We start from the raw sequence: 27,975 nt of genomic DNA, 5'->3' as shown, positions 1-27,975 counted from the left end.
CAGATTGGGGAACTTGTCAAACTGTTCTCCTAGGAGCCGACACAGACTTAATGGGTTCAATGGCCTCCTCCTGTGCCTTATCAATTTGGTAAATGTGCATTGTAACTCATTTTTAACAACATTTAAAGTAAACTGAATGTGGGGTCACTTGTTGACATGCAAGCAATCACACATACATGTATATTCTGGCTACAGTTAGAATTAGCATGTTATTTCTCCCTGTTCCCTTTAGTGTGTTTATTGTTAACACACTTAGGTAAAAATGAATTTGCAGACTGAAGTGATTACACAGCAAGAAAAGAGAACAAACTTGGCATCTGAAGAGCTGGGATTAAGGTGCTCCTATTACTGGAGTTCAATATCATTGAAGTGTTGGCTGTCCTATGTGGCTGGCTGTACACCTTGTAAGACATTAGAGGGGTAATCAGGAGGAGGAAGTGGAGTTGTGATTGGAAGGGACACAGATTGGGAATGATTGGATGGCTCACAGCAAGCACACACCTCCTGGCTCCACCACCAAGCAAGTATTTTGCTGGCAACCTCCTGGAGTCGTGCTACTTTAAGAAACACACATAAACCTGCTTTTTTTTTACCTTAATGTAGTCAACTGACCAAGGATCAACCCAATATTGCAGTATGCCTTCAAATAGCTGCTGGATCTCTCACCTGAATATGCAAGAGGTCCAATCCTCTTTTCAGACACCTGCTCTGGATAATCGCTTTCGGTTTAAACTAAAATCTCAGACAGAGCATTTCTGGCTTGTAATTGGCCTACACGTCATATCAAAGATGACAGTGTCCATTTAGAGCCTGAGAAACCAGCACAGCACCATCAAATTACCAGGCCTATGATTTTCCAGGCAGATTGAATTCCTAGTGGAAGTTGGTGCAGATCTTCTACTCAAAGTTCAGCAGTGTGGGCAGCAGGAAATCAAGGGCAAGTGTTTGCAATACTACCATTAATTCAAGGCTTCATAACCACATGATCTGCAGGATAACCAGTTCAGTGATACAGAATATATGGTGGTGGAAATTTTAAAAAAATATACCTTCCTAATGGAAATTATTCTAAAGGTGACACGTTTTAATAGAAACCTCGTCAACTTAAGTAAGAGATTTTTATCATGTTGGTTTAGGGCTTCTCTCTCCGAATGCGTTGAAGGCTCTTACATCTGCGTCAGGGTGTTTACCTCACATGCAGCCTCCAACTTGTTCCAGTGGTTGCTTCGCCAGAAAGTACAGGTCGATAAATGGGAACTGCAACAACAGGTTTCTGGAACTTTCTTCATTTAACTCTTCACTATTATTATGCTTGAATATTTTCCATGTCAAAGGTGTTAAGGTATTTGGATGTTGACATTGGTCAAGTACCCAGTGAGTTTTCCAAAAGCTAATGTTCCATATGCCTGCTTCTTGCATTACTTCATAAAAGGCTTGTGTTCCTTAGAGTGGCTGAACAATTCAAACCTTGGTGAATTGTGCTTCACTATGATAGAGAGTGCTGGCATTGAAATATCAAAAGCTGATGTCTAAGGACAAGCAAAAAATATCTGTGTTAACTTTGTCTTTAAAAGTTGGCTTTGAAAAGGGACACAATGAACTTGGGTGAAAGAAGCATACAGAAGAAAAATGAAAATCAAGTCAGATACAATACCTTAGGGGTGTCGGATGTGACTCAGCTGGTAGCATCCTTTCCTTTGATACATAAGTGTGTGAATTCAACTCCAGAAATTTTGAACACAGTTCAGCTGAAGCTCCAGTACTGTATTGCCAGAGATAAGGTTTTCGGATGAGATGCTAAATAGAGATTCCTACTGTTTGCTCGCTTGGGTGGAAATAAATGATCCACTGGTGCTGTTTTGGAGAAGAACAGAGGAGTTATTTGTGGTGTCAACAAACATAAGTGATTCAATAATTGGTTTGACTTATCTCATTTCTGTTTATAATGCTTTGCTGTTTACAAATAGACTTTCCCATTTCCTGCATCTCAAAAAATCCTTTGGGTTTGTGAATATAATTTAAAATACATCAAAATGTGTTTTGATTGCTAGAACTCACAAACCTGTAATCTTCAACCACAGGGCAGAGGATGATATTTGAAAACAGTACTTACAGGTTCACGGTCCTGTTATAAGTCCTAATTGTGGTGTTGACCCTACAGCAAGGTCCCGGCTTTCAACAATTCATTAAGCTATTATAGTTCCTCTGAGTACACCATGGAGAATCATTTGGCGTGAGCTGTCAGTAAACTAGATAGAGTTTACACTACATTTTGAAGAATGCTTCCTCTCCTGGTTTACTTGCCTTTTGCTGAATTGGAGAAGATGTAACCAGTGCTTCCTCCTGGTGGAAGTTGCCCTGTAAAAAGAACTAGGAATGTCCCCATTTCAATCCAGAGTCACGTCCTAGTTTACTGGCCCCAGTCAGCCAGAGTTCCTCTGCTAGGCTTCCACTGATCATAAAAGCTTTAAGCACAGGTATTGCCTGTTTTAGCCTGTTTTCCTTTATTCTCCCTCATTTTTCAGAAACATTATTTCATCCTCCCTTAGTACCCATGATTAGTTCTCTGGAGTGACGAAGGCTGAGGGAAGATTTGATAAAATTATACGAGGTATAGCTAGGGTAGACAGCTAGTATTTTTTTTCCCAGGAATGAAACATCTAGTACTAGAGGGCATATATTTAAGGTGAGAGGGGAGAAGTACAAAGGGGATGTGTGAGGCAAGTTTTTTTACACAGAGAGTGGTGGAGGTCTGGAATGCACTGTCAGGACTGGTGGTATAGGATAGTTGAAGGGACTCTTAGATAGGCACATGAATATGCAGAGAAGGGAGGGATATGGTCAATCTGCAGGGAAGACAGATCAGATTAGTTAGGAGTCATTGCTTTAATAGGTTCAGCACAACGTCATGGGCCAAGGGACCTGTCCTGTGCTGTACTGTTCTATGATCTTTGATCGAGTTTATCATATAAATATTTTTGCAGGCTGTATCATTATCCACCAGCCATCTACCCAGGTATGACCATTTGTGCTCTGCATATTGGAAATCCTACATTCTTTTGTCTATGTTCTCAGTCTCTAACTGCTCCCATTCACTCATTGACCAGATAACTTATCAATAAGTTTAAAACTTATCCCCATGGTCATTCCAGTTTACTTTATTGGAGGCATCCCCCTCCCCCACCATGCCAACAGTTTAATGAGCTCCTTTGTCCACTTCCTAGCTCTGATGAAGGGTTGTTGACCTGAAGGTTAGCTCTGTTTTACTTCCCACCAGACACGGCCTGATCTGCTGAATACTTCCAGCAGGTTCTTTTTTTTTTATTTTAGATTTCTTTTGATTTTCACCATCTGTGCTCCTTTCAGAAGTATTCCAAACTCATTTACCCTTCATTTCATGTTTAAATGCCTTATGAATAAAGCAAACTGTAAAGAATTAGCTGGTTCCATGGCCTCATCCAGAATGAGAATGAGAAAATGAAACAAGGGAAAGACACTTCAAATGTCCATTAAACCAGTCCTCAATCCCATGCCAAATAGCCAGGCCTTCCAAAGGTAGGCTCTGCATTCCCTTTGCAACTACTTCCCTCCCTATTCCCAAAGACTGGATATTCATTGCAACTCACTTTTTTATCTAAATAATGTTATGCTCCTTAAAGCTTTTTAAACAAATTCATTACCTCTTCTGCTGCTGAGTAGCGGTGGACAAGGAGAGCCTTGGTGTGATCTTCAAGCTGCACAGTTTTTCAATGGAGAGTTCAAGTGGAGGTCAGGGGGGTGGAATTCTATTTGCATTCTAGTAGCCCTAATGCTAGGAAGTGCACGTATCACTATTGCATGTGAGGTCAAGGACTGAGCTTCAGATTGTGAGGTATTTCCTTGCTGCAGTTTTTTGTTCTCTCCCAGTACCAAAAACATGGGTGAAGGAAACCAGCCTGTACACCTCTCACATTCAAATACTGCTCCTCAAGGACTAAACTCAGTTGTGTTTTTCCCTTAAAGTCAATGCAGGGGCAGGATTTGAATATAAGAGATATACAGGCTGGGCTTCTTTTACCACATGTTTTTATTGCTCTCAGAAGAGAAGAGAAAAAAAAATGGAAGGGAATACTTCACGTGGCTCACAACAGACTGAAGGACATGTTTGTTATAATGATATATTTAAAGCAATCAATAAATTGAAAAATCAAATTAACAAGCCAAAAGGTATCACTGTGGAAATCTTTTCAAGGACTTAGTCAAGTAGAATCATATGATCAATTCAGGCTTAACATTATTATCATTGCTGGATCAATGGTAGGAAGCTGCAGAATATACTGATTATTAAGATTCTGAATGGAAAGGAAAACAGAAATATTTAGGCAAGTCAGTTGATAGTGGTAACAAAAATTGAGAGAGTCTGCATCCTGGTATAAGTGCTGAGATGTGGAGCTGAGTTTACCAGTTGATGCTTACCTATTTACCAAGGCCACGAAGCTGGTGAGAGAGGTAGAGTGTTCTTCCCAACAGGAAACTAGTTTCCACTGCCCTCCCATTCTCTTCTGAAGTAATCTAGTTCCCTCCATCATTCTTCTGAACAGGTCTGCGGCTCAGAACTTCAGGTGCCAAGATTGCAATCTTGATACATTTCCTCCAGCTCAAGGCAGAAGAATTAGAAGCACCAGTGGGCCATTCAGCCCTTCACATCTGTTCTGCCATTCAATGAGATAGTGGCTGCTTTTCCTTCACCCCCAGTGCCATTTTCTGTCATTAGTCCCACATCCCTTCATTCCCTTAATATATAAAAATCAATCGATCTGTGCCTTGACTATACGTGGTGACTGTGACTTTACTGCACTCTTAGATAGAGATCCAAAGAAAATTCACCAGCCTCTAAGTGAAGTAATTTCTTCTCATCTCAGATTTAAATGCCCAGCCACCTGAGACTGACTAGTTCTAAACATCCCAGCCAGGAGAAATATCATCCCTGTATCCACTTCATCAAGCTCCATACGAATATTACATGAGATCTCCCATTGTCTTTCAATGTATAGGCCCAGTCTGCCTAATCTCTCCGCATAGGACAGCCTCCCTCCCTCCCTCTTTCTTCTCCACACTACAATCCACACCATACAGCCACACAGGCCCCCATTTGTTAGGAACTAATGTAACTAACCTTTGCTGTATTCTTTTTGTCTCAAGTATATATTCCCTTGGGTGGGAGACCCAACCAGTGCACAATATTTCAGGCACTCTCACCAAGGTCCTGTGCAAGGACAGTAAAGCCTCTTTATACTCGTAGCCAAAACCTTTTTGCAGAAATGGCCAACATACCAATTGTCTTCCTAACTTCTTGCTGCCCTACTTCTGCATCTTGATCAGTTGGTATATTTAGTCTCACCAGGGGCACTTACATTAAATTTACACCATGCTTAAATCACCCACAATATTATAAGAATCAAACAAAGCTGATTACACAAATCCATTCTAGAAGCATCTGCCTTAATAACTTTATCTTTTACAGTGGACTGCCACAGAAGTACCAATATAAAATCAACATCATTCCACAGAATCATAGAAATTTGCAGCACAGAGGTCCATCACATCCATGCTGCTTAAAAAGGGACTTTAGATTAATCCTCTTTCATAGTTCCTGGTCCTGCAGATTTACGGTTCTTCAAGTGCATAATCTGAGCTGGCTGATGGTAAATTTATCTTGGTTTAATTTCAGCAAGCTTTCTCGGTATTTTGTCCCATATTCTTCATTCCATTAATGCCTTTCAATCATTTGGTCATTTATTTCATTGGACATTGCTGATGCAAAATATTTGGTGCATTTGCTAATGTCACTGTAACCACTGAGTTTCAAAAAAATCCTTTTATGGAACAGTTTGAAATGAATTATACATGTGCAAAATAATCTTTAAAGCATTTTGGGGGTGTGACAGTCTACATTTATTGCCCCACCAATCACCTTGCCACTCAAATCCCAGATAAACCATATTAGTCTGGGATTTGAGTGGCATATAGGCCAGAATAAGTAGGTTTTCTTTCCTGAAGTACATCGGCAATCCAGTCGGGTTTCTGCAACAATCCAACTGCTCCTAGTTCACTTTTTCTGCTGGCAGAGTTGTATTTTGAAGGTTTTAACTAAAGAGTTCAAATTGTCAAAATGACATTGTGGGATGTGAACTCTAATTTTCTGAATTATTAGTTCAGACACTAGATTTGTAGTCCAGAAGCGTAATTATTACATTTGCAGATAGTTGGCTTTTCCAGCTATCCAGCATTCTGCCTGAACCCATCTATGTGGAGTTAAACTGGTCAAGGTTCACAGAATGGCACAACCCAGAACTCCTTTAAAAGTTTATTAAGATTAAACAAATATCACAAATAAAATAATATACAGTAGATACAAGTGTACATGACACGAGGTGGTAAAATAAATCAGCAGAGATTTCATAATGTCAAACACTGCAAGATATTGTGAAGTAATATGACCTCTTTACTCTAACAATCTTACACAGCTTTACACATTAACTTCAATTTGCATGCACTTCTCTTAAACTCTGAACACAATCACTCAGAGGAGCCCATCCCCATCTAGGTGGTTGGTTACCACTGTCTGCACTTCCCTTACAAGCTGCACTTTAACATTAAATATTACTCACTCTTTAAATCCAGATGGTACTTTCAGCAATCACTTCAAAGCATATATTCCCACATGTACAGAGGATCAGTCTTGTTCACAGCTACTTTGAATTGTCAAAGTTTGCCTTGAATGCACTTTATTTTACAATACCAAATCAGACATGCATCATTTTGATTGACGCAGTCCACCTTGTACTATTTTTATCCTGTTTGCTTGTTGTGGCATCTTTATGCTATTTCTTTGGTGTTAGTCCATGAATTGGTCAATTTAGAAATGTTTCTTTGATATGAGTTGTTTAATTTGACCATTATTCCAACAAAAATGGTTTAATGTGGAAAGTCTGAGTTAATCAGTATTCTGAAAAGTGAATGAATGGATTTTACTGGAGTGATGATTCTGACGTTTACCACTTTGAAAGGCTGTCAGAAACAGAACCACACTTTGATAGTCCATAGCGATTGTTGTTACTTGTCTGTTCATCCGTAAATCTTGTTTAGAGCTACAATACTGGAGTGTAGAAAAGAATGGACATAATTAATTAATGATTCTAACTGCATCCTGTCTGTATCTGCATGAACAGCATTTTCAGCATTTGGAGTATTGTGTTCAGTTTTTTTAAACCTGCTGTAGTAAAGATGCCATTAAGCTGGAAAGAGTGCAGAGGAAATTTACAAGAATGCTGCTGGCACTCGAGGGACTGAGTTATGGAGAGGTTGACCAGGTTGGGACTTTTTTCATTGGTACTTTGGAGAATGAGGAGTGATCTTATAGAGGTGTATAAGATTATGAGGGGCATAGATACGGTCAATGCCCATAGTCTTTTTCCCGGGGTTGGGTTCTTGCATAGGTTTAAGGTGAGAGGGGAGAGATTTAGTAGGAAACTGAAGGGCAACATTTTCACCCAGAGGGTGGTCAGTATATGGAATGAGCTGCCAGAGGAAGTGGTTGAAGCAGGTACATTAACAACGTTTAAAAGATACTTGGACAAGTACATGGATAGAAAAGGTTTAGAGGGATAAGGGCCAAATGCAGGCAAATAGGGCTAGCTTAGATGAGAATATTGGTCAGCATGCATTAGTTGGACCAAAGGGCCTGTTTCCATGCTATATGACTCTACGGCTCTATGTCTTCTCACCTCATTACCTGTGTCAAAAGTCATTACAAAGCCCGTTGGTTCTATGCTGTGATAGAAAGTTTGGTCGATTTTCAGATCATGTTGGTTCACCATGAGTTCAACTATTTGCTGGAGATAGAAAGCAACAATAATAACCGACATTTTCATTCAGTCCTGGTTTCTTATATTTTTTAAGTAGCCTTTTGAAAAGGAGTGCCATCTTCTTGAGAAAATCCTTCTTGACAAACATCCATTGAGAGAGGGGGAGAAGTAGTTATGGGTCATTCTCATTGCAGAGACATCAGGGTAAAATAGCATGATGGTGCATTTTGACATCTTTTTTCTTAAAAAAATAAATATTGTCAACATATGTGTCACTTCATCAGGGAACAATGGGAGTTCTTGCATGAAGAAATTTTATGTTTACAGGTTATAATAATTCAACTACATGTGATTCCAATAAATTAACAAATCTTGAAGAGTTAAATCTGGTGGTCAAAATGTAGATTTTCAAACTGGGTTTTATGTATCTGAAGTGATTAAGAAGCATTTTGATCTTTTTTTTAACTAAGTATTAACTTATTTCCTTAATGTATTTATTGTCGCTGTTTTGATTAAGAGACACTGGGTTCCAGAGTGTAATGCTGAAATTACCATGTAATTGTGAAATAATTCTTGAAAATCCTTTTTCCAGGCTACATAAAACCTGTTGCTTTCAGTAAAGCAGTATCCAGCAGAAAGAACATCTGGGGTATTTTCAGGCAAGGCATGAGATGAATTATTGTGGGTTACACTTGATAATGTTTCCTTCAGGTCAAAATGCTTGTTATCACAGTATGCACCATGTCAAATTTCAGGACAGAATTATGCATTCTGTTTAAGAGCAAAAAGGACGGCAAAGTGTGACCAGCACCACACTGTCAGATACATAACAATAAATTTTAAAAGCTGGGCACAATCACACGTAGTCCATAACTGCTCCGGTCATTAACAGAGAAGGTGAAACTTTGAACATGTTTTGAATACCTAACACAGTAGCTGAATATACTGTGGTATCACTTAGTCCCACCCTTGGCAACACTTCCGTTTTAAGGAAAAACATTTTATGTGGCTGAAAGCAGAGCATGAGAACAACATGAATAACTAGAAAATTCTTTTAAGATAACTTGAATGATAAAAAATGACCAATGTCCTCAGGATTGTCACTTTTGATTTGAGTTCTCTTTCAGAAATAATCCGAGGTGGGGGGCCTCAAACACTGCTCTTGTACGGTGGCTAGCTCCAAATTACGAGGATGGATTCAGCCAACCGAAAGGGTGGAATTCTGAACACACATACAGAGGCTTCAAGTTACCACTTGTGAGTACTTCACCTTCTCTTGACTCCAGGAGCTTGCGGGGAATCTAAGATTGACTGCTTTAGGGCACTTTAAATTGAGGCATTCTGCACACGTTCATGCACATGGACATATCACTATTGTACCCAATGATTTTGGGGTGTGGGGTTCAGGCAGCCCCTGCTGCCTGCCCCCTCCCAACCCATCACCACTGCCTTCTTCTGCTTGACGCTGAATATATTTTCAGAGCAAGAAATGTTCATTTAACTAAAGCATCTGTTTTATTTCTCAGAATTTTACCAAAATTGTGAAGAAGAACCTTTATGGGCCTTTATTTAAATGCCCAGTATTATGTAAAATGGGTCAGCTCCTGCATTTGTTGTAATTTTTTTTGTATTAACATTAATTTGAAGTGTTTCAAGAAGGTGATGTTTGTATAGAGGCTACTAATTAATGTATACTTCAAATTGTAGTGAAAAGATAATGCAGCCACTCTTGGATGTTGCAATTTGACTGCTTACTTGCATAAGTTTTGTGTTAATTCACATCATTCACAGTTCTGCGACTCCCTGGTTCACTCCTCCTCCTCCCACCTATCCTGCTTCCACCCCAGGAGCCTTCCACTGCCCCTGCCATAGGTGACCCCACCACCAAGCATATCTTCCCTTCCCCACACCTTTCTTCCTTTCATAGGGATCACTCTCTCTGTGACTCCCTAGTTCACTCCTCCCCATCCACACCTATCCCGCTCCCACCCCGGAAACTTTCCACTGCCCCTGCCATAGGTGCAATACCTGCCCCTACACCACCTCCATCACCTCCATCCAGGGACCCAAACAGTCCTTTCAGGTGAGACAGAGACTTACCTGCACCTCCCTTAATATCATCTACTGCATTCAGTGCTCCAAGTGTGGCCTCCTCTACACTGGTGAGACCAAACGCAGACTAGGTGACCGTTTCGCAGAACACCTGCACTCTGTCCGTAACCACGACCTGCATCTCCACAATGCCAGTCACTTCAACACCTCCCCTTCCACACTATCACTTATATGTCAGTCCTCAGCCTTCTCCGCTGCCAGGAGAATTCCAAGCACAAACTGGAGGAACATTTTCCATCTTGGAACCTTGCAGCCTAACGGCATGAACATTGAATTCTCCCACTTTATGTAATCCCTGCCCCCCTTCCCCATAACCACCCCCACCGTGCTTCTTCTCTTCTTCCCTTTCCTAGCCTCTTTTTTTCTACATTTTTTTTCCTTTCTCTCCTTACCTTTGACCCATCCCCCGGTGGATCTGCTCTCCCCTCCTACCCCGCACCTGCCTATCACTATCTCTTACCTGCACTTACCTATCACTACCTTGTGCCTACCCTGCCTACCCTCTTTTCTTCACCTATCACTGCTCTGCTTTTCCCTTCTTTTTATTGGGCTTCTGCTTTTCCTATCTTCAGTCCTGAATAAGGGTCCTGACCTGCTTTTCTCCACGGATGCTGCCTGGCCTGCTGAGTTCCTCCAGCATCCTAGTGTTTTTCATCTAGATTCCAGCATCTGCAGTCCTTTGTTTCTCCCCTCTCTCTCTTCACTCACAGTTCTGTTGTCCACACATAACAAAGTTTGGAAAAAAATTACAAATTTACATTTAATGGCTCTCCATTCCTTTCATTGTGTATCAATATCAACTGGTGTTATTGAAACCTGCACAGCAGCAGATGTAGTGTTCATTGGACCTGGTAGAGATATAATGAAGCTGTGCCTTTGAGAATATCAGCTGCCGGTTGTAATTGCCTCCACACATTTTGGTATTGGCATTGGTTTATTATTGTCACTTGTACCAAGGTACAGTGAAAAACTTGCCTTACAAACCGATCTTACAGGTCAAATCATTACACAGTGCAGTTACATTGGATTTGATTCAGTTGACTTTGTTAAATATGCTAAGATGAGCGCAACCAGCAGCCAGTGCTTACGTATCCATTTGATTTTGGTGGCCAAAGATGAATTTCTTCTTTTCCCCCAACATTTCATTCTTTGCACTATAAGGAGAGTGAAATTCATGTGCACTTTGTTACCTGCTATACTTGGAAGTAATGGTTACCATACAAGGCTTCTGAAATTAATTAACTCAGTTTTGGTATTGAAATGGTTAAACTATTTTGATCTAAAGACTGCACTTGCGAGAATGGGCAGGGGCCACATATGAAAAATGTTGGCATCTACGATCTTTTTATTCTTTGTGACTATGGTAACCCAGGATGTGGAATCAGTTGTGGAGGACAAGCTCTGTAGATCATATCAAAATAGTTCAAATCTGCAAAGGAACACTTCTGCAGAGAAAAACTGATGTCCACAATGGTTTTGTTTCTCAACTGATCTTACACGTATACCATGTGCTGGGCATTTTATGTACATCAATAAAAGAATAGATATTTATTTCTCATGTTTTGAAACTTGCTCAAATAGTTATGAATTATGAATCCAATTTAAGTTACAAAACCTATAGCAATGAGAAGTAGAAAGCTAAGATTTAATGGTTTTTAGTCATAAAATGCAGTTGAATTGACATCGACAACTCATCTTCTCTAACTCACATAATTATTCCTGCTCCTAGACAAGACCATTGTCATTATCAGCAGTTGTCATAGGTAATTTCTTAATCTGCTCTTATAGCACACATGGATAATTAGTTATTACTCTTGTCAGCAGAGAAGTATTACAAAAAGTTTTAAAAGAATGAAAGGAAGCTTAGTGAAATGGTTGACTTCCTACTCTATTACTATTGCCATGGAAAAATCATCACTTCAGATGGTGTGATCACAATTCCACTTGTAAAGGTTATACCCATGCCATTGCCAACATCAGCAGCGAGCTCAAAGTGGATTTATTTCTCTTTGCACTTGCAGGAATACATTATCAAACTAATCAACCATTCACCAAATAAATAGCATTAAAATTACAGTATTTGTAAATTGTCTGTCCACCTGTTCATCTCTCTCAGAAGCTCATTATCAAGAAATTATCCATATCTATATAAAGCATTCACCCTTGAATAATATGTAAATTATTACCACAAGCCACCTGTGGTGTTAAGTTTGATTTAAAGTCAGTGACACATTTGTACTTTGTTGGTCCATCATTTATCAACATGCAGCCTTTTTCTGTTCAGGAGATCTGTTGCTATTTCCTGATTGATCTTGCAACAACCTTACAGCCCTTGCTGAATGTATTCGTGGAATCTATATGCTGGGACCAGTAGCAGGAACCTAAGTATACAACTGTTAATGCAATGGTACAAGGAGTAATGTTTTTCCACTTTCTCATCAGAAAAGTAATATGAAAATCAAAGGCTCTGTTCCTTTCATCAGATTTCCTATAAGCAATGTCTTCCTTAAAGCACCAAGTCAGTTCTAACACAATAACATGCAAATGAGAATTGATGCCTGAAGTTCATTTCTGTTCAACAGTGAAAAGTATTTGTTTTTGTGCCAGTGAGCAGCACACCACCAGCAGAGCCTCTGACTGAGACATAACAACAGGGCACCACTAATGCAAAATACAATTACATACGACCTTGCACCTTGGGTTTCAGCATAGTTTCATATAGGCAATAACCTCTAAGTATTTGAGAGATTCTATTACAAGTCATTTCACTCCCCTGCCTTTATTTTACCTAATTATATTGACAGCATTCCAAGTCAAATAGTTATTTGTTATGAAATTAAATACATATTATTGGGAAAGCAATTTCAATTTTGATATGGTGTATCACATAGGGTGATATGATTGGGTGGTATGATAAGGTGCTGCAGCTTGGCATATTTTAACCTCCTAGGAGAGAGTGGGAGTTAATAATATAAATGTTTAGATCCAGCTCCACCACCCCATTTCCTGGCTTATCACTGAAATAATTGGAGCCACGTCCTGGAAGGTGAGAACAGACTGCCAACAGACATGCTAGTAGTAATATAGCATAGCAAGCCAAAGACATAGCACTTCATTTCTGTTTGACAGTCTGGTTATTTAACTTCATGAAACAAATCCTGGAACTGACAGTGCAATTGAGTTGAGATCACAGATTTAAACCAACTAGGTTAAATTCTGTATTTCTCCCACACACTCCCTCCCTTACCAGCCACCACCTCACACCCCTTCCCAACTCACAACATTGCTTGGAAACTAATTTCAGATTACTATCTGTCTTCAGTCATTATGTCTGCTGCAAGATTGACTGAGTCGCTTTCTAAGTCCCTCAGCCTGATATTTGAGATCTGATGCAGTGACATATCTTCATCCCCCCTAGTTACAAAGCCCAGTGAAACTTGTTCCCTGTATTCAAACATAAAAAAATCACTCCTTGATTTAAATATGAGGGGAAGGGGAAAGGGAAAGGGTGCACCATCCAGCATTATCACTGACTGCATGAACTTTTAACAGGGAAAAGTGGGGAAAGTTGAGAAAGTTACCACACAAAGTTGATTTAATTCGAAATTATAGAGTGTACGTATATATATATATATATATATATATATATATATATATATATATATATATATATATATATATATATATATGTAGATAGATAGATAGATAGATAGATAGATAGATAGATAGGTAGATAGATAGATATAGATATAGATATATATTCTCTATATATATATTTGAAATTATAGTGTGTATATATAGTATATATATTACATAATTGTTATATACTTTGTATAAAATATATAAAATATTGTTATTATGTGTGTGTGTGTGTGTGTGTGTGTGTGTGTAAGACCACTTAAGTAAATGTATTAATTTTAGACACAGTGAATGGATTCTTCATCTTTTTTAATATTGCATTATCAGTGATATAAATCAAGCCAACAAACATTAAAGAAATTACTGCAATAATTACAGGCAAGCTGAAATCAATGTGTATTTTAATTCTGATTAATCTGAACAAGATTTAATGATTTACGATTCAATTATAATGCACGGAATTGAAGTAAAATCCCTTTGTGTGCAGTTTAAAATTTCAGCAAACAACTTGTCTGATAAATTAATAAAAAATAAAGTACAGTGGCAATCAAAACAAATATACAAACTATGTTTCCATATTAGTCCCAAGGAGTTAGGCCATTGGATGGAATCTTGGGTGCCTTAAAATTAATCTCTAGGGTCATAAATCTAAGGCATACCACCATACTAGGTTGTTCTCACTTTTCAATATCTCAGTAGTAACGAAGCAATATCCCTTGACCCTGCTTTGTACATGTTTATGACTGGTTCTGGTGCAAAGCTCACAATGACAAATGGAAATTCTTTGATGTATGATTTTCATACTGCTTGGTACCTCGCAGGATTCAGATAATTTTCTTGTGTAATGTTATTTGAAATAAATGTGACCATTTTAATTATGATTTTTTTATGGTTTCACAATCCTGGATAGAAACATTGTATATCAGAATCCAATCTAATCATTTGCTCACTCTAGATCAAGCAGCTATTGTGTTTTATGACAAATGTCAGTTCTTCCTCCTACTACTATCAAAGGTTCTAATCAGCCTCTTCAGATAAATGTCTTTTTGTTGTTGCTTTCACAGCCTTTCTAATGAAAAGTGTCCATTTAGGCTTCTAACTCAGGAAACTCTATAATACATATTGTAGCAGCCCTTTTGCCTCAGTATCTGTTCTAAACAGATTCTTTCTCTGACAGGTCCGAGAAGTAACAAACAAAATCCTACGTATAGCCAATAAGACTACAATGGCAGAAGATAATCTATATTCCCATATCCTAGTTGAGTGGGGCCAGTATATTGACCACGATTTTGCATTCACACCTCAGAGCACGAGCCAAGCCGCATTCCAAGGAGGAGCAGACTGCAGGACCACGTGCCAGAATCTCAATCCATGTTTTCCAATTAAGGTACCTATACAACTTGAAGTGTCCAGGATCTGAACAATCAAAAGAAACAATCTGAAGATCAGGTTTCCTGATTAGTATCAGGACTGGGCATAAAAATGTATTGAGCCCAAATTTTGAAGGCTTCCTCAAGCACTTCTGGAACATAGATCTCGTTTCACTTGCTGGTGTGAAAGAAATATCTCCTGTGAATTTTAGTTTGAATAACAGTCTTTTCAAATCTTCCCTCCTAACCCCAGTGTAACTCCTGCAAATATTCCATCTGTCCTGCATCATGGTAAAAAACATACCAGTGCAAGTTTTCTACATACAATGTGCAAGTTTTCTACATCATAAAACAATCTAGGACTGAATTCAGGGTGTGCTTATACTCAGGTATTCAATGGGCATTACAGTTGAATGTTCATTTACTATTTGTTCATGGCAATAGTTAGTAATATCACAGACAGAAAGGATTGAATGGCCTTTCAACCTTCCTCTGGTTCTGTTATTGCTGCTTAGATTAGGAGATTGCTGTTGAGAGGCACAAGATTTAAAAGGTGATTAACAAATGTAGTGATACTGCAAGAGAGAACTTGGCATCTTACAAGTGGGAGTCTTTTGAAAGAGAGTTAACAAGGTTTCAATGACAGCATGCTCCGATAAGGGTGAAAGCCAAGGATTCCAAAATTAAGGAACTTTGGCTAAAAAACATGATTGAAGGTTTGATCAGAAAAACAATGGAAACGTAAGACAGGGAAAGGCAACAATAATCAAACTAGTCCAGGAAGCTGTCATGGTCTGTATTCATACTGAAAATCAGATCAAGTGAGCTTTTGCTCTTCTGCTCCATGGCAGGTTTCGTTCCTCCCTGAGCTCGTCTCAGGACACCTTCATTACGGTGTGACAGGTGCACTGCCCCAGTCAAACTCCCCACCTGCCACTGTCTCTGGAGTAGGTCGCACCCAGCTGTCTGGGTGCTTCCGACCAGAAGTGAGAGCCCCTCAGGGCTCGCCTTCCTGCATCACCAGGGAACTGAGGGATATGGATCATGTACAGGCAGAAGAGAGTTCTTTTAATTCAGCAGATTGTTCGGCGCAGACATTGTGAGCTGAAGGGCCTGTTCCTGTGCTTTACTGTTCTACGTTAAGTCCCTTGAGGAATATAGCTGGAGTAAGAGAGTACTTAAGAAGGAAATTAGGACAGAAAAAAAAGAGTCCATGAAATATCCTTGGCAGGTAAGATTAAGGAGAATCCTAAGTCATTCAATAAGTACATTAGGAGCTAGAGGGTAGCTAGGGAAGAGTTGGGTCCCCATAGGGATCAAAGGACTAATCTATGTGTGGAGCCAGGGGATGTGAGCAAGGTCTGAAATGAAAACCTCATATGTATTCACCAAGGATAAAGACATGCAGGATAGTGAGCTCAGTGAGAGATAAGTTGATTGTCTGGAACATGTAGGTATTAAAAGGTGAAGGTGTAAGATGTCTTGGAACACATAAGTGTGGATAAATCCCCAGAGCCAGATAAGAACTATCCCAGAATGCTATGGGAAACATGGGAGGAGATTGGCGGGGCCCTGACAAAGATTTTTTCATCTTCATTCATCATAGACAAGGTACCAGCAGACTGTAAGATGGCTAATATTGTTCCTTTAGTTAAGAATAGCAAGAAGGATAAGCCAATTAACCACAGGCAGCTGAGCCTTACATCAGTTGCAGGGAAATTACAGGAGAAAATTCTAAGTAACAGTGTTTATGTTCATTTTGAAAGGCAGGGACTGAGTAGGGATGGTTAGCATGGTTTTGTGAGGGGAAAACCTGCCTCACTAATTTCATTGTGTTTTTCAAGAAGGTAATAAAGGAGATTGCTGAAGGCAGGATGGTGGATGTTGTCTGTATGGACATCAGTGAGGCATTGACTAAGGTCCACTTGGTAGGCTGGTCTGTAAGGTTGAGGCACATGGGATCCAAGGTGAGCTGCCTAATCGGATCCAGAATTGGCTTTGTGATAGGAGCAGAGGGTAGTGGTGAATGGATTTTATTTTGAGCACGAGGTTGTGACTAGTGCTTTATCACAGGGATCAGTCCTGGGACCTTTGCTTTTTGTAATATATCTTAACGACTTGGATATGAATGTAGGAGAAATGTAGTAAATTTGCAGATGACACGTAAATTGGTGGTATTTTTAGTAGCGAGGAAAGTTCAGCAGGATATAGTTCAGTTGGATGGTCAAATGGAGCACTGACACATGGAATTTAATCCCGACAAGTGCAAGGTGATGTACTTTGGGAAATCGGATATGGTTAGGTCATATACAGTAAACGTCAGGGCACTAAGGAATGTTGATGAACAAAGAGACCTAGGAGTCCAGCCATCAATCCTGAAGAAGGATCCTGACCCGAAACATTGACCACCTGCTTTTCTCCACAGATGCTGCCTGGCCTGCTGAGTTCCTCCAGCATCATCATGTTTTTCATCTAGATTCCAGCATCTGCAGTCCTTTGTTTCTCTAGTCCATCCATAGTTCCCTGAAAGTGGCAACAGAGATCAATACGGTGGTGAAGAAGCCACATGGGATGCTTGCCTTCACAGGTCAAGGCATAGAATACAAAAGTTGAGACGTCATGTTGTAACTTTACCAGACACTGGCTGGGCTACATTTTGTGTGCAGTTCTGGTCACCACACTAGAGGAAGGATGTGACTGTGCTGGAGAGCATGCCTGGACTGGAGGACTATAGCTATGGATTGGATAGGCTGGTTTTTTTTTCCCTTGTAGCTCAGAAGACTAAAGGGTGACCTGAGAGAAGTTACATAAGATTATGAGAGACATAGATAGGGTAGATAGTCAAAATCTTATTTCGCATCGTAAGGGTATCAAAAACAGGAGGGCATAGGTTTAAGGTAAGATGAAGGAGTTTTAAAGGAGATCTGAAGGGTAAGTTTTTTACACAGAGAGTGGCTGATTCCTGGAACAAGCTGCCAGAGGAGGTGCTGGAGTGAGATACAATGACGATGTTTTAACAGGCATTTAGACAGACACTTAAATAAGCAAGGCATAGAAGGATACAGTCCTAATGTGAGCAAATGGGAGTAGTGTAGAATGGAAAAAAGGTCGGCATGGATGTGGTGGGCTGAAGGGCCCATTTTTGTGCTGTACAACTCTACGAGTTAGGTATGGGTTGTTTGCAGTTCTTTGATATGCTGGCTGGAAGTAAAAGATTTGCAGTGGTCCTGCTATTTTTAACTGTGTCTTATCTTAATATTCATCAAATAGGTGCCTGAAAGAGATCCACGTTCCAGCATCAATGAGTGCATCACATTTTATCGTTCATCTCCCACATGTGGGGCAGCAGATCAAGGAACTGACTTTGAAAGGCTGTCAAATCTGAACTGTCGACAGCAGATTAATGCTGTAACCTCCTTTATTGATGCCTCAACTGTCTATGGAAGCACTCCAGTTCAGGAAAGAAAGTTAAGGGACTATTCAAGCGAGGAGGGCCTTCTTCTCATGAACACAAAATACAAAGATGGCAAACGTGAGCTGTTGCCATTTGTGGATCAGGAACCATCCCCATGTGCTCAAGAGCCCAATATTACTCAGAATGAAAGGGTAGAATGTTTTCTTGCTGGAGAAAGCAGAGCAAATGAGGTTCTTACTCTAGCTTCAATGCACACATTGTGGATGCGTGAGCATAATCGGTTAGCAAAGACTTTGCACAAGGTAAACCCTCACTGGAATTCAGAAACCATCTACCATGAAGCACGTAAGATTATTGGTGCTCTGCATCAGGTTAGTAGGCTCACTATTCCTACATTGTTCAAAGATTGTCTTGGGCACAGTGCATGAAAAATACTAGCCCGAAAGTTCGACAATTCTGAACTAGCTTCAAGGTGCAATTAAAGTTATTGGAGGAAGATCCAGTGAGGCTCAACTCATATCTCATTTGTGTATAGTTGGGGTTTTACTGGGAAAATAGGCAGTCACTAAGGGTCCTCTTTGAATGATGATACAACAATTTACAACACACTGGTACACACACAAGGTGCACCGATCCTGAGGCAGATGCCCTCACACATCATTTCAACAGTACCAGGCAATCTGTGTTCACTAAAGTGAAAATACTGCCCGGCCATTATTTTGACAGTGGCATAAGACCCTGGATTTACATTCATGTTGCCTTCTGCATTCAGAAAGTTCCAGCCAGAGTCACTCAGAGAATTTTCAAAATTTTATATCCAGATTTTTCTAAATCTGACTGAAAATATGATCCTAGGTGGACTCTTCTATGTTGCTGCTTGCATAAGTAAATACAGAGTACAGCTATTGGTGGCAGTACCTCTCAACTTAAGCAGTAACATCTGATATAATGATATGTCAAGGCCACTCTATATGGTGCACTCTGTTCTTAAAAGTACCCTTACTCTTATATGCACTACGTTAAAGCACAATTAAGAGCCATTATTGATTTTCAATATTACACATGAAGGAAAAGAATGCAGTTACCCTTATACAGCTGTTGGCTTTACCTTCATAGAAATCAGTGTTAAAGAAATCTTGATTATTTAAATATTTGTAGTTGAATAATGAAACAAATATCTTTTGCTGTTGCAGTTTGCTCAGCTAATTAGGACCTGATTATCTTGGCAGCCAACAATTAATGAAATATTATTATAACTATTCCATTAAATCTACTCAGGCTCAGATTGCAGCAATTAGAAATGATTGTTTTTCCATTAAGGATTTCTGGCATTCTGTTCATTTGCAATCAATGTTCTACTTTTCAGTCATAACTTGCAATAAACGTGCAGAAACAAGGTGCTAGATTTTCAGCTTGCTACCCAACCACAAATGGTTTGACCACTTATTATGGATAACACCCAATTTTCATTTCTATTGAGATAATAATGATTAAAAACAGATGTATTTTAGACAGTAAATTAAACTATAGCATTGGTGAAAAAACAATAAGGTGCCCCATTAAATTCAAAATAACTAAAAGCAGTTTCAGAGGAACTCATTATAAGCTGATTTCCATAACCTTTGACCTGACTAAAGAGTACAATAAATGCAGATGTATCAGGTCTGAGAGTATACAAAACAGATCAAGGAGGCCCTCATGAACAAGTTACATTTTAATGATGCACCTATACCTGAAATGTCCCAAGGCGCTTGATAGGGAAATAATAAGCAGTACAGATGCCATATCAGTTGAGAGAAGTTTGAAATGGCAGCTAAAGGCTAACTTAAAAGGATTTTACAGAAGAAAAATGCAGGAAGTGTTCCAAAGATGAATACTGAGGCAACAGAAAGTGCTGACACCAATACTGGGGTGACAGAAGGTCAGAGAAAGAGAACCAAAGAATCTGCATGTGCAGCAGGTTACAGGCATAAAGAGAGCAATATAGTCTCAATATCTTAAGTGATGAGCTCTTCAATACCTCCTCTCACATGGTCTCACTGAGTGCCTGTGATGCCTTACTTGCTTATCTTCCATCTCTGTTTCACCAATCAAGAGAAGTGATTGGTGTAAACTAATACTCACTGATGAAGGGTCTTTGACCTGAAGCATAGAATGTCTTACTTTCCACAAGTGTTGCTTGACCTGTGAAATTTTTCCAGCCTTTTCTGTTCTTAGCTCACTGAAAGTTTTGATTGCAGGAAAATCATTGAAGCTGCGAGGAATGCTCACAAATGTTGATATCATTTGGGGGAAGATTTCTCCAGAACCATATTTCTATGGTTACGAAAATCCTACCAGAAAGTCACTGGTCAAATTTCCCAGCTGGAGCTGAGAAGTCTGGAAATGGCTGCAATTTTGTTTTATTCTTGGATAATCTATTTTCAACTGCACAGCATTTTTAGCATTCTGAGTAAGAATTTCTAGGCCTGCTTGTCAGGAAGAATATTCTTAAAGGTAAACTATGGGCTAAATGTAACAGCCCGTGTTCTTGAATGGCTGCACAATGCTGAAGAACCCAATTAATGAAAGCCAACCTCTATTTTTAAAAGGTTAAGGTGCACTGTGGATGGATCTGGTGATGACAGTACACTCAGATGTGGAAAGAGATTCAACAATGGCATTAGATGGGAGAGCACTGGTATCAAGAGCCACACTGAAGACTTTGGTGGAGAAAGTGTGTTCTATCCACAGAAGCCAGGAAGCTTTGCAAATTTTCAAGACAATGAGATGAGCTTGGCATGGGATTTAATACTAGGAGTCAAGCTCAGAGGATATATATGCAATTTTACAAAAAGTCACATAGTTAGTGAATACATCTTCAAATGTCATATCCCAACAACTTTCTGCACTGCTCAATGGATCACACCTCCATTCACCTTCCGACTAGTTCGTCAGTCATGAATCATAAGCAGTGTTCATATATTCAGCTTGTTCTCATATTTCAAAGTCTGCACACATAGCCAGTTATTCTACCACGGGAACTGCATCATCTAAGCACACTGCGTGACACTCACTGACACATTTCTCTTCGCAGCACAATATATGTTACAGAGGTGAGGGCACCAGTGTCTTTAAACTGCTGGGCACAGACTCAGCTTCATGTTCTTACCTCCATTAAAAAGACAGAACATGCAACTATTGGAGCAACCAACATGGGGTCTTGACCATCGATGATTCCCGAAACAATGGAAGATGATTATGTTCTCATACCCAATCATCCTCCACACAATTTCCCCCACGCTACAATCCCTGCTGGTTTAGAAGCTGCCGATGCTGTAAGAATACAATTCTTACTTTACTTACAAACCCACCTTTCTCCTTTCAGGCTCCTAACTGTACCCTGGCAAGAAAACATTGAAGACAAAAGAATAGCCTTGCTCAATCTTGCACTTGCAGCCAACAGTCCTCAGGAAGTCAGGTGCTTGTACCACAGCTCCTCTCTGGGGGAAGTTCATGGGAAAGTGAGGAGAATGAAACGGGATTCAGTTGAACAGTTGCTTGACGGTCACTGAGGACTTGGTGTCACTGAGGCACAGTGGTGTAGCGGTTAGTGTAACGCTTTACAGCGCCAGCGACCCGGGTTCAATTCCGGCCACTGTCTGTCAGGAGTTTGTACATTCTCCCCGTATCTGCCTGGGTTTCCTCCGGGTGCTCCGGTTTCCTCCCACATTCCAAAGACGTACGGGTTAGGAAGTTGTGGGCATGCTATGTTGGCGCCAGAAGTGTGGTGACACTTGCGGGCTGCCCCCAGAACACTCTGCGCAAAAAGATGTGTTTCAATGTACATGTGACTTATCTTGATGGGCTGGAGAGTGGGTTTTTATGACCATAACTATGGCTCTGAATGCAATATAGTCATCTCTCTTAGAATGTAGAGCAGATGCAAGTTCTCTCATTCAACAGTGAATGACAGTGAATTCAACAGCAAGTTACAAGGTACTGTGAATATCTCAAGCCAGAAGAAATGAAACACATCAGTGCTTGTGGCCATTGGTCATTTTGACAACTGCTGTTAAATGTCATTCTTTCTTGATGCAGAAGGTGCAGTTGTGAAAGGGTTTAGTAGTGAAGCATTTAATGAAGTGTGGATATCTCACTCACTATGCTTGACTGATGTTCAAGTTGGAAAATTGTCCATAAGCAGCTTGGGCAACAGTGACTACCGGCTGAGAGCCCCTCCCTTGCCCTGCCTTTGCTCCCTCAACCATTTCATGTGCCCTCCACTCATTTTCAAACCTGCAAGAGAAAATGCCAATATCTAATGGCATCTGAATTATGGAGAAGTCTTGGTCAGCACAGAATCCTTCACTTATATTCCCAATTCTAGCCTGCAAGTAAATAATGAAAGATCTTCTATGTATTTAGTGCATTTTACAAATGAGATGACTGTTGCTGCATTGGAGCCATTTTTACACAGCAAGGTGCTATTAAAAACAATGAGATAATTCGTCAAATTCTCAAAACCTGTGTGCTCCAAGTGTATGAATTGATCTTGGCAGGCAAAAGTGCAAAGCCCCAGTAATGGCTTTGGAGCTGACTGTTCCTCTGATTGAATTATTTCAATGAGGTTTCACCACTAGCTGCACTACTAGAGTTTGAAAGCTCACTGGCCTTTAAACTAGACAGAGTGTCAACAAGATGTACCAGGATATTGCCTGATTGGAAGACTTTAATTATGGGAAGAGATTATATAGGCTGGTTTAGTTTTCCTTAGAGAGGAGGCTAAGAGGTGACCTGATGGAAGTATATAAAATCTTTTTCCCTTGGTAGAGATATCAAAAACAAGAGGCACAGGTTTAAGGTGAGAGGAAGAAGTTTTAAAGGGGACCCGAGGGGTAAGTTTCTTTACACAGACAGTGGCTGATATCTGGAATGAGCTACCGGAGGAGGTGGTGGAATTGAATACAACTGCTATATTTAAGAAGCATTTAGACAGACATTTAAATAGGCGCATTGAAGGATATGGTCCTAATGCGAGCAAATGAGATTAGTGCAGGTGGGCAAAAGAGTCGGTATGGTCCTGTCTCTGTGATGTACAACTCTATGACTCTAGGTACACTTACGTATCTAGTAATAAGTCCATTCCAGACTGATGTTTTAATCTTTCTAGTTCAAGATGATCTAAAGTGGCAATGTCATTGCTCTAATGTTTATTCACAGGAGAATTTTGCTGTGTGTTTTTTTAGATTATTACGATGAGAGACTATATTCCTAAAATCCTTGGTTCTCAAGCATTTGATCAGTTTATTGGAACATATGAAGGATATGATGAAACAGTGAATCCCACTTTGTCCAATGTGTTTGCAACCGCTGCATTCCGTTTTGGTCATACAACTATCAGCCCGAGGATACAAAGACTTGATGAAAATTACAAGGAGCATCCCACATATCCAAGCATAAATCTCCACAAGACTTTTTTCAGTCCTTGGCGAATCATTAAAGAAGGTGAATGTTAGAGTTGCTGATATAAAACCAAACACAATTAACTCACTGTGTTTACTTAAGTCCGCCTCTGCTCTAAACCAGTATTTCTGTTGTGATTGATAGGGGGCTTAGATCCACTGTTCAGAGGGCTTCTAGCAAAGCCAGCAAAACTTCAAATGTCAAGTCAAATGATGATTGAAGAATTGACAGAGAAATTATTTGCTCTGACTAATGCTGTAGCTCTGGATTTAGCATCACTGAACCTACAAAGAGGGCGTGACCATGGTCTTCCAGGTAAGTGCAACCCCTGAGCTGGTGCAACCTGCAAGTACGATTAATCTCTGGTGTTTTTCATTCTATTCAGCAAATAATTAGCAGACAATTCAGTTCAAAATAATCCAATATATAAGAAGAGGACTATTTTTCAATTTGAACTATTCTAATGCAATGCTTTGTCAGCTCAAACTAAATTATTCAGTGTGCTTTGTTTACTGCAACAGTACCCCATTTGTGAAATGGGTTGGGGCCTCCACTTTAAAAAGGACATGCTGAGGAAGCTGATATGACTACATTAATCATTTATACAGACACATCTTATTGGAATTAAATTACAGGGGAAGTTATTATATTCCCGTTGCCTTATTTGCTTTGAAGATCATGGTAGTAAGAAGGCATTTACTGCAGTCACTACTGTTAAAGTCTCAACATTCAATGAAGTCCTTTTAGACAGACAGAGACAGTCCAACTCTGAGAGGAAGACAGAACCTCTTCAACATATCCTAATCATAGAATGGAACAGCATAGATGAAGGTACTTGTGCTGACTCTTTAAAAGAGCTGTTCAGTTACACCATTTTCCCTCTCCTTTCATAACACCATGAAAAATTTTCCTCCAAGTATTCATCTGGATCCCTTTGGAAGATACTATTGATTCTGTTGTCAACTATTGCAAACTATAGACTAAAAGTGAGTTATAATAGCTGAGTATAACAATTTACCAGTGCATTATATATGCATTTGAAGTTATTATTTATTATTTTAGTTGAGATTTATTTATTGAGTTAAAACTTCTACTAACCTACCAGAGCAAGTAATTGAGGATTATCCATTAAACCACCACACAATAATATCCAATCCCGTAATTTCAAGACTAAAGTTTGATTTTGATCATTCCAAAGCTAACAAAAAAATGACTTTATGTTACTTTTAGGATACAATGACTGGAGGGAATTTTGTAAACTTGAAAGATTGGAAACCAAAGCCAATTTAAGGAAAGTAATATCTGATTTAGATTTTGTTGAAAAGATAATGGATCTTTATGGGCATCCAGACAATATTGACATTTGGCTCGGTGGCTTGGCAGAAGATTTTCTCCCTGCAGCCAGAATTGGCCCATTATTTGCTTGTTTAATTGGAAAACAAATGAAAGCTTTAAGAGAAGGCGATAGGTGAGTTTTCTATAATATTGTTCCATCCCAATCCAGTCACATACACGGCTGTTAGCTTACGCTATTCTGGTAAATATCTAGTCTTGTCTTATTAACCAGCTTAATACAGATTAATCAAGTACTTTGAAGCAGAACAAATAGGACTAAACAAAAGCAAAGAATAGCAAAAATTACAAGCTTCTTTCCTTGGTAAGTGAATGCGATTGACTTTCAAAAGACGCAAGGTTGCAGTGATACTGTTGGATCCTACAGTTACTACAAATGGTCTCTGCAGTATTATTTGATTGGCAATAGTTTGGCAGCAAAAGAGCTGTTGGCAAGACCTGGAGCTTTATGAGAAAGGGTTATAAAGTAGAATAAAGTAAAATAAGATTACTTTTCAGAGTGTTGAATAAAAATTCCACAATTTACACATTTTGCTACCTGACAGTTAAATGTTAGTTCATACAGAACTCATAGATACATGAGAAGGAGCTGAATGGCACTCTCTGCCCAACTTTATCATGGAAGGAATTGGACTTGGTTTATTATTGTCACATGTACCGAGGTACAGAGAAAAACTTGTCTTGCATACCATTCATACAGATCAATTCATTACAACAGTGCATTGAGGTAGTACAGGGTAAAACAATACAGAATGCAGAATAAAGTGTCACAGCTACAGGCAAAGTGCAGTGCAGGCAGACAATAAGGTGAAAGGTCATAATGAGGTAGGTTGTGAAGTCAAGGGTCCATCTTATCGTATGAGGGAATCGTTCAATAGTCTTATAACAGCAGGACAGAAGCCGTCCTTCAGCCTGGTGGTACATGCTTTCAAGCTTTTGTATCTTCTGCCTGATGGGAGAAGGGAGAAGAGAGAATGCCCGGGGTGGGTAGGGTCTTTGATTATGCTGGTTGCTTTACCGAGGCAGCAAGAAGTATAGACAGAGTCCATGGAGGGGAGGCTGGTCTCCATGTTGTGCTGAGCTGTGTCCACAACTCTCTGCAGTTTCTTGCAGTCTCAGGCACAGCAGTTGCCATACCAAGCCATGATGCATCCAGATAGGATGCTTTCTATGGTGCATCGATAAAAGTTGCTGAGTGTCAAGGGGGACATGCGAAATTTCTTTAGTCTCCTGAGGAAGTAGAGCTGCTGGTGAGTTTCTTGGCCATGGCGCCTACATGGTTGGACCAGGACAGGCTATTGGTGACGTTTACTCCTAGAAACTCTTAACCGTCTCAACCTCAGCACCGTTGATGTAGACAGGTGCACGTGCACCGCACCCACCCCCCCCACCCCCTTCCTGAAGTCAAAGACTAGCTCTTTTGTTTTGCTGACGTTGACGGAAATGTTGTTGTCACTAAGCTATCTCCTTCCTGTATTCCAACTCATTGTTATTTGAGATAAGGCCCACTATGGTGGTATCATCTGAAAACTTGTAGATGGCATTAGAGGAGAATCTGACTATACAGTCATGAGTGTATAGGGAGTAGAGTGGAGGGCTGAGGATGCAGCCTTGTGGGGCACTACTTTTGAGAATGATCATGCTGGAGGTATTGCTGCCTATCCTCACTGACTGCGGTCTGTTGGTCAGGAAGTCAAGGATCCAGTTGCAGAGGGAGGTGTTGAGTCCCAGGTCTCAGAGTTTGCTGATGAGTTTGATTGGAATTATTGTATTGAAGGCAGAGCTGTAGTCAATAAACAATAGATAAGATAGATAAGATAAGATCTCTTTATTAGTCACATGTACATCGAAACACACAGTGAAATGCATCTTTTGCGTAGAGTGTTCTGGGGGGGCAGCCCGCAAGTGTCGCCATGCTTCCAGCGCCAACATAGCATGTCCACAACTTCCTAACCCGTACGTCTTTGGAATGTGGGAGGAAACCGGAGCACCCGGAGGAAACCCACGCAGACACGGGGACAATGTACAAACTCCTTACAGACAGTGGCTGGAATTGAACCCAGGTCACTGGGTCTAACGTAGGTGTATTTACTGTTTAGGTGCTGCAGAGTTGAGTATAGGGCCAGGGAGGTGGCATCCGTTGTAGACCTGTTTTGACGGCAGGCGAACTGCTGTGGGACCTGCACCAGGTTCACCACCACTTTTTAAAGGCAATTGGGAAAGGGCAATAAAAGCTAGCCTTGTCAGAAAAGCATAAAACCTGGAAAATGAACAACAAAAAAAAATACATGTGGTATACAAAAATACAACTGCAAGAAATTGACAAAGATCAGTATCTATAACACAAATATATTGTACTGCTTGGTCCCAGGTATTATGCACAAGACGTCATTTACTATGTTATTTATACCCTGGGTTGTAACTGCAGATTCATTCCTTGTAACTTTATTGTGATGCAACACAATGTGATCATATTTTAAAATGTGTTTGCAGTTTAAAACCAATTCATTGGCTGTAATGTTCTTTAAAAAGCTCCAAGGCATGATAAGAACTAAATGAATGCAAATTCTTTCTTTCCTAAGCACAAGAAACAATACAATTACAGATTCTTCCCATCTTCGCTCAGCCATCAAGAAGTACGTTGGAGACCTCCCAGTGTGACATGTAGTTCTTTCTCAAGCAATTCTGATGATTTTCCTTCCACCACTTTTTCTTCAAGTATATTCCAGAAGTTGATCCTTTCCCAGGGTGCCTTTCATCTCCCTGCATGGCTTGAATGCAACTTCACTTGTTC

At 39.9% G+C, this 27,975-nt stretch overlaps 1 protein-coding gene across 1 annotated transcript in view; it reads left to right on the top strand.

Annotated features, from left to right (window-relative positions):
• The window catches only part of tpo (thyroid peroxidase), a 36,156-nt gene that overhangs the window by 3,232 nt on the left and 4,949 nt on the right, over positions 1 to 27,975 (top strand). Inside the window, exons 3-9 of the mRNA XM_052025435.1 lie at positions 1,137 to 1,269; positions 8,975 to 9,104; positions 14,776 to 14,985; positions 18,239 to 18,754; positions 23,612 to 23,870; positions 23,973 to 24,143; positions 25,059 to 25,296. Of these exons, the coding sequence (XP_051881395.1) occupies positions 1,137 to 1,269; positions 8,975 to 9,104; positions 14,776 to 14,985; positions 18,239 to 18,754; positions 23,612 to 23,870; positions 23,973 to 24,143; positions 25,059 to 25,296 (1,657 nt within the window). The remainder of the gene's footprint in view (positions 1 to 1,136; positions 1,270 to 8,974; positions 9,105 to 14,775; positions 14,986 to 18,238; positions 18,755 to 23,611; positions 23,871 to 23,972; positions 24,144 to 25,058; positions 25,297 to 27,975) is intronic.

The sequence above is a fragment of the Pristis pectinata genome, chromosome 10, assembly GCF_009764475.1.
Source record: "Pristis pectinata isolate sPriPec2 chromosome 10, sPriPec2.1.pri, whole genome shotgun sequence".
Classification (NCBI taxonomy): Eukaryota; Metazoa; Chordata; class Chondrichthyes; order Rhinopristiformes; family Pristidae; genus Pristis; species Pristis pectinata.
The sequence above is the reverse complement of the archived record's forward strand: the minus strand, read 5'-3'. Positions and strand labels throughout refer to the sequence as shown.